Consider the following 10366-nt stretch of genomic DNA (forward strand, 5'->3'; position numbering starts at 1 on the left):
TATAATGGAAAAAACAGATAAGTCTATCTCTTTTGATGCCCATTAAATCTCTGTTCTCCCTGTAGCTGCGATCTTAAGCTAATTAATTGACTGAATATGTCACAGTCCCAGTCTCCTTGCTTATTGAGAAGAGTGGCCCTTGCTCTCTCACCTTGTGGGACTGTTCTTGACCAGCTGTACAGCCCTGTCCCACCAAGGGACAGACATGGATCTTTATAGACATGCTGCCTTCCCTACTCTGTTTCTGACACAGTTCCCGTACGCTGCCCCACCTCCTCAAGAGCCCGTGAAGACTCTGAGAAGCCTGATCAACATCCGAAAGGACACGCTGAGACTCGTCAAGTAAGTTCTCCGGTTCCAGGTACCTCCTCCTTGAGGACAATGGACTCGCTATGGTCTTCAGGATACTAGCTGCTGGGCGCTGCTTCCGATGGTCAGAAATCATACACCAATCTTTGGGAAGAACTTTCACTTTCTTAGAGAAGGTCAATATTTCCCCAATTTTGTGGATTTAAATTAAAAAAGGAAGAAGAATTATTGAACTCAAAGGGGACTCTTACATTCCAACAAGTCTATGTAATAATGAAATGTTTGATTTTGGAATATAAAATTCTTGTTTTATTTTATTGCTTGTGCCTTTCCTGTAAGGAATACATGGTGCCCTAGGTTGGTTGGTTAGTCCTCCTCATCAGTTTTCACTATCATGTGCCTTCTTGCCATGCTGAGAGCGTGATTCTTAATCTGATGCTGCACTCCTATAGTATATTCCCTATGGCTCTCTGGTTTCCGGGGGTGACAGATCTGATTAGGGCAAATCAGAGGTCCCAAATTTCTCTGAATAAGGCAAGAAAGATGGCTCTGAGTCCATTTTAGGCTTATATAGTCAGCCTTATTTTTTTAAATTTATTTTTTAGTTGTAGATGGACACAATACCTTTATGTCACTTATTTATTTATTTTTTTAAATTTTTCTTTTTTAATATTTATTTTTCAGTTATTGGCGAACACAACATCTTTGTTTGCATGTGGTGCTGAGGATGTGGCCGCACGCATGCCAGGCGAGCGCGCTACTGCTTGAGCCACATCCCCAGCCCTCACTTATTTATTTTTATATGGTGCTGAGGATCAAACCCAGGGTCTCGCACATGCAAGATGAGCTCTCTACCGCTGACCCCCAGCCCCAGCCCTGTATAGTCAGCCTTATTAGCATTAAGAAGTTCCTTCTGATAATTGTTCATATAACAGCTTTATTGAGATATGATTTATGTACCATGCAGTTCACCCATTCAAAATATACAATTCAGTGGTTTAAGTATGCTTAGAGTTGTGAGTTATCACCAGTAATTTTAGAAAATTTTTATCATAAAACCCAGAGAGAAACCCCACGTCCATTATTCAGCACTTCCCATTTCATCTAAATCCCTCTCCCAGTCCTCAGTAACCACTAATCTATTTTCTGCCTGTCTGTGTCTCTGTCTCATTTATTTATTGTGATATTGAGGCTTGATCCCAGGGCCTCACATTGCTAAGCAAGCACTTTTTCACTGAGCTATGTCCCCAGCCCTTTTGGTTTTATTCTGAGACGGGGTCTCTGTGTTGCCTAGGCTGGCCTCTGCCTTGCAGTCCCCCAGACTAGACCTCTGGAGTTGCTGGAGTTGCAGGCGTGCACCACTTGCAGCTGTGCTTCTCTCTGCCTCTGTGGTCAACTCTGGGGAGGAGGGAGCCCAGGAGGCACTTGGCTGCAGAATAGCCCGACAACACAAGAGCTTCCAGCAGCCTGAGCTGGGGCTGTGCCTTGAGAGGCTGCAGCCTCCAGCCACTCCAACCACTCTGTCCTCATCACACGTGGCTTGTTCACACATTTGATGGAGGTAGGTTTAAGAGCCTGAGCCATCATGAGGTCCTGGCTGCAGCTGCAGAACAAAGTGAAGAGGCTGCGATGTGCTGTAAGAATTGGCCCTGGAAGCAGATTTCTGCTGGGCTTCCCAGCTCCACCAACATCCACTGAAATGAGTTTCTGAGCTTCAGGTTTTTTATCAGTAAAAGAGGTCACTTTTTCAACCTCACCTTTCATGACAGCTGTCAAAACTAGATGAGATAACACAAGGGGAAACACTTGGTGTTCCATTTTGGGGTGATTTGGGGACTTTTGTTTTGTCCCCTACCCATGTTTGTTTGTTTGTTTGTTTGTTGCAGTCCTGCTAGGTGGGCTTTCTTCCATGGAGCTACATTCTCAGCTCTTGTTTTTCTGAGATTATTAGAATAGAGAAAATTCTATTTCTTCCCATTTCCAGGGAAAGATGAGGACTTAGCGACAACTTTTGCTTGCTTTCTAAACCCTAACGTATGATAATAAAAGTGTTTGTAAAGAGCATGAGTCACAGAATTGGGAGGATGGGAAAGGAACATGGACAAAACTTTAGAATGGAATCATATGGTGAATGCCAAGTAACTCATCAGACCCGGGAAAGAAAATCATGAGCCAACAGAGGGAAAAGCTGAGATTCACCCTTTTACTCTGTGATCCCCAAAAGGCTCAGGGCTTGGCAGGACCAGGTGCCTCTGGAAGTCAAGGGGGAAAGCTAGAATGAAGAGGACTAGGGGAAGGCCTGTCTAAGAGGTAGTGAGGTGCCTTTCCTTGCACAACACAGCCAGAGCTGTCCTGCCCACACCCTGGTGGAGTCTGGCAGAGATTTCTCGCTGAAGAGCTCAACTTAAGCAGAGAATCTCTGGACTCAGATGGTGTAGGGGGTAACTGAATTTATCCATCTGGATATGGAGCCCTCCAATCTGCCTTCCCTCAGTCCCCAGAACACCAGCAGCCAAGCCTGTCAGGAGAGAGGAAAACTGACCTCTGGGAATTGGACCCACCTGGATGGGAAGCCTAAGAGATGAGTTGGAGGTTTTTCTGCAGACCTGGATCAGCCCTCATAAGCATCAGCCTCAGAGACAGAAGAGAAAATATTGCTGCTTATTTCATGGACACAATGACACGAAGTGCTTAGGAAATACAAAAGGGCTATTAAAAACTAAACAGTGGGCTGGGGATGTGGCTTGAGCGGTAGCGCGCTTGCCTGGCATGCGCGAGGTGCTGGGTTCGATCCTCAGCACCACATACAAATAAAGATTTGTGTCCACCGAAAACTAAAAAATAAATAAATATTTTAAAAAAAAACTAAACAGTAGCAGAAATGAAAAATTCAAGAGAGTATTAGGGATAAAAGTTGAAATGGTCTAGGAGCTGGGGATGTGGCTGAAGCGGTAGCGCGCTCCCCTGGCATGCGTGCGGCCCAGGTTCGATCCTCAGCACCACATACAAACAAAGATGTTGTGTCTGCCGAAAACTAAAATGTAAATAAAATATAAAAAAAAAAAAGTTGAAATGGTCTATGAAGTGGAGCAAAAAGGCAGCAAGAGAAATAGAAGAGGAAAGATTCAAGGAATAGATTACAAGTGTAGGAGGTCTCATGTTCACCTAGTGGTTCTAAAGAGAACAGACCAGAGAGGGAAGGAAATCATCAGCGACATAGGTAATGTAATAACATTTTCTAGAACCAGAGGGCACATGCGTCCTAATGGAAAGGGCCAGCAATTGTCAGCACATAGATGGCAAAGAGGAGCCTCTGTAAGTCATCAAAGAGGAGGGTCAGCCACACTGGGAGCTAAAAGACTTAGCAGCAAGGCTTTCGGTGTCTTTCTGAAAGTATTTATAACCTAAATTCTTTGCTCAGCCAAATTTACAATGGGAGCTCTCAGAAAGCCTGTCTCTCCAACACCCTGTTCTAGGAAATCTAGGGACAGTGTGCACCAGCAAAATGAAAGGGTGACCCCAAAAGAGGAAGACAAGAGATGCCAGAAACATGAGCTTCTACAGGACAGGCAAAGGGAGCCTCAGGGGAGTGGCAGGAGAATCCAGGACGACCGTAGTGTGCCAGGTACAGAGGGCCCCAGGTCCAGTTCTGGACAGAGGGCTCTGAAGGGACCTCAAAAAGATGAGCTGAATGGAACACCTGCTACCTTTGAACATCTCCAGGAGTTAGACTGCTAGAAGAGGGTTCAGGTTGGAATTTGGGCTAAGTACATAGAAAACCAAGCAACTGAAAAGGTAAGATGAGCACTATTTCCAAGAAAAAGGTAAGGAAAGCAGCCCATAGGTTCCTCTGTGACCAGACTGTGAATGTTTTTATAATCATGGCAACACAGTTAGGTACTGTGCTAATAAAATCAGAATATGACTGTACCATGGAAGCGACAGAGCTAGTGTATTGGGCAGAGAGTGAGGAAAGAGGCATAAATTTGTCATTTCTACAGTAGGAAATCAGTAGGTAGTGCCTAAAACTGAAAAATCAAGAAGTAGTCCTCTGAGCACATTATTTAGGAATGTGGTTCAGCCCTCATAAGCATCAGCCTCAGAGACAGATGAGGTGGTCAGCCAGACGAGGTTTCCTCTGAAGAGGAGGAAGAGGAAGAGTAAAGCCTACTGGTTTTTAACAAGCATTGTGGAAGCTACTTAATGTAATTAATAATCATAATCAAAACAAAAACTCGGGACTGGAGTTGTGGCTCAGGAGGAAAGCGCTTGCCTCACATGTGTGAGGCCCTGGGTTCGATCCTCAGCGCCACATAAACAAATAAAATAAAGGTATTGTGTTCAACTACAACTAAAAAAAAAATTTAAAAACTTTTAAGAGTCTGGTAGTGCATATGAACATTAATTGTAGCAGTATGAAATAACCTCAGTTCCCACACAAATGATGGTAATGAAATGTTCTGTGATCATTCAAAATGAAGATTTAGATATATGTTAAGGGCCGTGGAGAGAAGTCAACAATATATGACTAAATTTTTTAAAAAAAAGGTCAGCTGGGTGCAGTGATGCACACTTGTAATCCCAGCAACTCAGGAGGATGAGACAGGAGGATTCCAAGTTTGAGACCAGCCCCAGCAATTTAGCAAGACCCTATCTCAAATTAAAAAATAAAAGGGGGGGCTGGGGATGTGGCTCAAGTGGTAGCGCGCTCGCCTGGCATGCATGCAGCCCGGGTTCGATCCTCAGCACCACATACAAACAAAGATGTTGTGTCCGCCAAAAACTAAAAAATAAATATTAAAATTCTCTCCCTCTCTCCCTCTCTCCCTCTCTCTCTCTCTCTCTCTCTCTCTCTCTCTCTAAAAAAAAATAAAAAATAAATAAAAAGGACTCAGTGGCTAAGCACCTCCAGGTTCAGACCTCGGTGCCAAAAAACAAAACAAACAAAAAGGGCTGGGGATGTAGCTGAGTGGTAGAACTTTTGCCAAACCTGAGCATGTGCTAGGCCCTTGGTTAAATCCCTAATACCAAAAAAAAGAAGTGCTCAAATGCTGAGTCTTGGTGTGTCCTAGGTGTGCCGAGGAAGTGAAGAGCCCTGGGGAAGAGGCCAGCAGAGCCAGAGTCCACTACAACGTGGAGTTCACCTTCGATGCCGATGCCCGTGTGGCCATCACCATCTACTACCAGGCCACGGAGGAATTCCAGAATGGCATTGCCAGGTAAGAACAAGAGGCTAGGTGGGCCGCTTCCCTCCCAGACAGGTAGGTCCCTGTCTCCTGTGCTTATCTCTGTCTACACCAAGCAAGATCTGGTTCCTGAATTCAGATTTTCTTTTATCAGGCCTTATTCTTTCACCTTTGGAAGATGGCAGCATAGCTCCTCAGTCCTCAAAATCTTCTTGAAAAATCTATTTGGGGGGCTGGGGTTGTGGCTTGGTGGTAGCACACTTGCCTTAGCATGTGTGAGGCACTGGGTTCAATTCTCAGCACCACATACAAATAAATAAAATATAGGTCCATCGACAACTAAAAAATATTTTTAAAAAACTCTATTTAGCTACTTTTTTGAGCATGTGTGGGTTGAGTAGATAAGTTTAATGACATTGCCAGGCTCTTATCTGGTGACAGAAATAGATAGAAAGGGAACTTCTTCTCCTGAGCTAGAGCCTGATGAAAATAGAGAACAGGCAAGAGACAGGAACTTGTTAGGTCACCTGGTCTAGATCCTGAGTTTGCTCTGCTTCCCGCCTTGTTCTTAGCTACATTCCTAAAGATGACTGCCTGCAGTCTGAGACTGTGTACTACAAGCGAGGGGTGTGCCAGCAGTTCTGCCTGCCTTCCCATACCGTGGACCCCTCCGAGTGGGCCGAAGAGGAGGTGAGCTGTCTCTGCTGGGGTCTCCCCAGGTAGATATGAAGGGCCCAGGGGCGCCAGACCCAGGTGGGCAGCAGAGCGTCTGCCCAGTTGCCTGAGGGCCAAGCTCGCCTTGTGATCCCTTCATCTCACCCTTGTTAATTCTTCTCTTTCAAAGCAGCCTGTGAACCTCAGATACTTTGAGAGATTCATGCTCAAAGAAAAGAAATTGCAGGTTAGGGAGCTTTGATTCCACGAAATTTTTAAAGAGAAATTGGTGGTTCTGTTAAGCAGATTTGGGTCACACAAGGTTGATCAGTGAGGAGCGGACAAGGTCCATGCATCCTGACTGCCTGCCTTTTCAGATGGCTGCTGTGCCATCTCCATGTGCTTAGTCCCCTCTTTTCCTCTTGTCTTCCCTGCAGCTTGGCTTTGACCTGGACCGAGAGGTCTACCCTTTGGTGGTACATGCTGTGGTTGATGAAGGAGATGGTATGGGTGATTTCTGTCTTCTCTTGCTGTGTGTACTGTCCTCTGTGGCACAATCCTGGCAGAAGCCTTGATCCCAGACCAGTACACCTGCTCTATGGGCCTTGGTCAGGCAGTGTCTTTCTTATATCCATGGTTCCCAGCTTCTTGGGCTGAGGTGAAGACTGTTGGGCTGTACAGGGTTCCCCTCCTGGTGTCAGCCCAGCATGATTTATTTGCCACCTTGTGGGAATTGGGAAGGGAGGGCATCAGTATGTGTTATTTGGCCGTCTGCTTCATACGTGTGCCTTTGTTTCTTTCAGAGTACTTTGGCCATTGCCATGTCCTACTGGGTACTTTTGAAAAGGTGAGTAACTTTATCATTTCTTTAGCCCTTTCTTTTGTGCAAGGACACCATGGTTGGCTGGCTGCCTGGGCTCTGCACAGTGGTCCAGCTTGGGAGATGGGTGGCATTGAAAGAGCATCACACTGGGAGCTGTGCTCAGGGTTCCAGCTCTGCCACCACCTTGCTCATGACCTTAGACTCCTGAGCCCTCAGTCTCCTCTTCCTAACGTGAAATAGACTGGCTCATTGGAAGGCCCTACTGTTCAGACTTTGTAATTCCACTCTGTGAGTGCCCAAGAGTGTGTATGATTGAGAAAGCTGACAGAATATGGAGTACTTGGTGCCCTCCCTGATGTCCTGCCTTAACTGTTATGTTTTCATTCCAGCACACAGATGGGACTTTCTGCGTCAAACCCCTCAAACAGAAACAAGTGGTAAGTACCTGAGGCCAGGGGCTGCTCCTGTTTGCGCCCCCCTCCCCCCACCTACCTCCTCCCTCTTTTTCTCTTTTCTGTTTTTTTTTTTTTTTTGGTGAGGAGAAACCAGGGATTGAACTCGGGACACTGACCACTGAGCCACATCCCCAGCCCTATTTTGTATTTTATTTAGAGGCAGGGCCTCACTGAGTTGCTTAGCACCTTGCTTTTGCTGAGGCTGGCTTTGAACGCCATCCTCCTGCCTCAGACTCTTGAGCCACTGGGATTATAGGCGTGCGCCACTGCACCTGGCTTCTTTTCTGGTTTTAGCATTTTTCTTTCCCTCTTCCCTTTCTTTGATTTAAAGAAGGAGGGGAGGAAAGAGGGAGTTCTTTTTATTGTTAGAAACCACTTGGGTGTCCTGGAAGGAATACTGGTTTTTGGTATCTATAGTGTTCCAGATTTGTTAGTGTTTAGGCAGCAGTTATCTGAGCAAAGAGCAAAGGATTTAAGCAGTGAAAGGACAAGATTTGTCTCCTGACATCAGGTTTAGGGACAACTCTTTGTATTTAAAATGCCAGAGTAAGAAACATTTCAAGAAAAGGATAATGTATTAGGGTCCGATTCAGAGCCAACCGGAGCCCTTGGCTGAATTCATCCCACCATTCCTATTCTAAAATTCAGTTTGCCAAGAGGCCTACGCCCCACCACATGCAGAGGTAGTAGGAGGTGTCATCAAGGGAAGGGAGGCAGGTGCCAAAGGCATTGGCAAGGACGAGTGGCGGGTGGAAGTCAGGGCTGGCCTTGGTTGAGGTATATAGAAAGGCTGCTCTGCAGATAGCTGATAGATATCTGAAATTCTCAAGTACTCATGCTTTTGGATTAGATACTCGCCCCTCTTTTAATGAGGTCAATAGTACCCAGTAGTACCTTAGTGTAAACTGGTTGATTGTGTTCTCTTCAGTATGATCACCACAGGGTTAAAACAAGTTTTAGAGGCAGAGGAGTCACAGATCCTGAGCCCGAGGCAGCACCTGGGCAGCCCCAGCGTGGTGAGTTGCTTCATGGGAAGGCCAGTTTCTCTAGGAGGCCTGGGTTTGATGAAAAGGCTAGAGTAGCTAAAGGAAGATGTTTTATCTATCTTCCTGTTGTTAGATTTGCGTTAGCAACAGCCCGTGCAGCTGAAGCGTGAGATGTGAAGTCAGAGACGGGTTCCTCATCTGTGTGCTGGGCGCAGAGGTGAAGGGAGGCAGGAGAGAAGAGTGGGTGCCTAAAGGACTAAAGGAAGGACCACCCAAGGCACTGACGTAGCCCCGGCTAGAGGAAGCAGGATTGGGTGTTGGCAGGCAGGGTTCTAAGAAACAGGACAGGCAAAGGCTTTATCTATGAAAAAGTCATAAATAGTTATTTGTAATTTGTCTAAAGCAGCATCCAGCCTTAAAGTTGTCCATTTTGACTAAGGGTTAGAGCAGTGAATACTAACAGACTTCTCTGGGCTGCTATTAGTTTATTTTCATCAAAATTATTAGATGATAGGACTCAAGAACTTGTTACATGTTATTATTTGGTGTACTAATCATTTAAAAGTAAAAACTTTGCCATACAAAAAAAGAAATTAAAACAGGACAGGTAACCTGGTATAGGGTGCCCTCTTGTCTCTGAAGAGTTGTGTTTTGATTCTTCACATTTGGATAAATCCTACTCCTTTCTTTCTTTTTTTTTGGTAGGGGATTGAACCCAGGGGTGCTCAACCACTGAGCCACATGCCCAGCCCTTTTTTTTTTTTTTTTTTTGAGACAGGGCCTCACTAAGTTGCTGAGGTTGGCTTTGAACTTGCGATCCTCCTGCTTCAGCCTCCCAGACCACTGAGATTATAGGCGTGGCCACCACACGTGGCCCATTCCTATTCCTTTTTCTAAACAAAGAAAGAAAAGAAGCAGGACCAAAGACTGGGGTAGCTCAGGGTAGAGCACTACAAGGACTGGGGTAGCTCAGGGTAGAGCACTCCCACAAGTGTCTGACATGGTGTAACATGCATGAGGCCCTGGGTTCAATCCCTACTACCAAAAAGAAGAAAAAGAAGGAAGAAAAGAAACAGGACCAAGGGGATGATCTTGCTGCAGGGTAGGAAAGGGGTGGCTCTGGCTGGAGGGGTGTGCCCAGCCCCTCCTTCAAGTCTACACCTCCCTTTCATGTGCATTTTTCTGTCTCCCTCTTTTTCCTTGCCCATTTCTTCTTTCTTTCTCTCTTCTATTCCTTTATTTGTATGTCTGAACTCACTTTCCTTACATAGCTAGTGCTTATATTTTGAGGCATATCCTTTCTCGACTGCCCACAATAGTGAGCCACGTACAAATATTATTTTAGTAATGGTGAAATTTTATGTTCCCTGTTGTATATAATGGTGGGTGAATTAAACACTCAATTTTCTTTCCCCTCTCAAAGAGAAAACAGAAGTAAATAAATACATCTTTTATTTGTCCAGGCCTGCGAGTTCCTTCATTGTGAAGCGGTAGTCCTGGGTTCCTGGGGTGTGGGGTGGAGGCTCCTACACTGTCTCCCAGTGGGGTCGGCCTGTCCTTGAACATCTCCGTTTGCTGTTCAGGTAGATGGGGTCAGCTACCTTCTTCAGGAGATCTATGGAATTGAAAACAAGTACAACACACAAGATTCTAAGGTAAGGGCCGCTCAGTGAGAGAGCGCTTGCCTGGCACGTGTGAGGCACTGGATTCCATGCTCAGCACCACATAAAAATAAATAAATAAATAAATAAATTAATTAAAGTATTATGTCCATCTACAACTAAAAAATATTTTTAAAAAGTAAATAAGTGCTCGCAGCACATATACTAAAATTGGAACGATACAGAGAAGATTAGCATGGCCCCTGCACAAGGATGACATGCAAATTCGTGAAGCGTTCCATATTTTTTGAGACAGGGCCTCACTAAGTTGCTGAGGTTGGCTTTGAACTTG

At 45.3% G+C, this 10366-nt stretch overlaps 1 protein-coding gene and 1 pseudogene across 6 annotated transcripts in view; both read left to right on the forward strand.

Moving 5' to 3' along the window:
• The window catches only part of Rnf157 (ring finger protein 157), a 69254-nt gene that overhangs the window by 39366 nt on the left and 19522 nt on the right, over positions 1-10366 (forward strand). For all 6 annotated transcript variants that reach the window (XM_015504150.2, XM_015504148.2, XM_015504151.2 and 3 more), the window contains exons 3-9: positions 254-342; positions 5382-5528; positions 6068-6185; positions 6587-6653; positions 6953-6996; positions 7362-7409; positions 9997-10068. In XM_015504150.2, the coding sequence (XP_015359636.1) occupies positions 254-342; positions 5382-5528; positions 6068-6185; positions 6587-6653; positions 6953-6996; positions 7362-7409; positions 9997-10068 (585 nt within the window). The remainder of the gene's footprint in view (positions 1-253; positions 343-5381; positions 5529-6067; positions 6186-6586; positions 6654-6952; positions 6997-7361; positions 7410-9996; positions 10069-10366) is intronic.
• LOC125614999 lies at positions 10222-10322 on the forward strand (annotated as a pseudogene).

This window comes from Marmota marmota, unplaced genomic scaffold (assembly GCF_001458135.2).
Source record: "Marmota marmota marmota unplaced genomic scaffold, marMar, whole genome shotgun sequence".
Taxonomy (NCBI): Eukaryota; Metazoa; Chordata; class Mammalia; order Rodentia; family Sciuridae; genus Marmota; species Marmota marmota.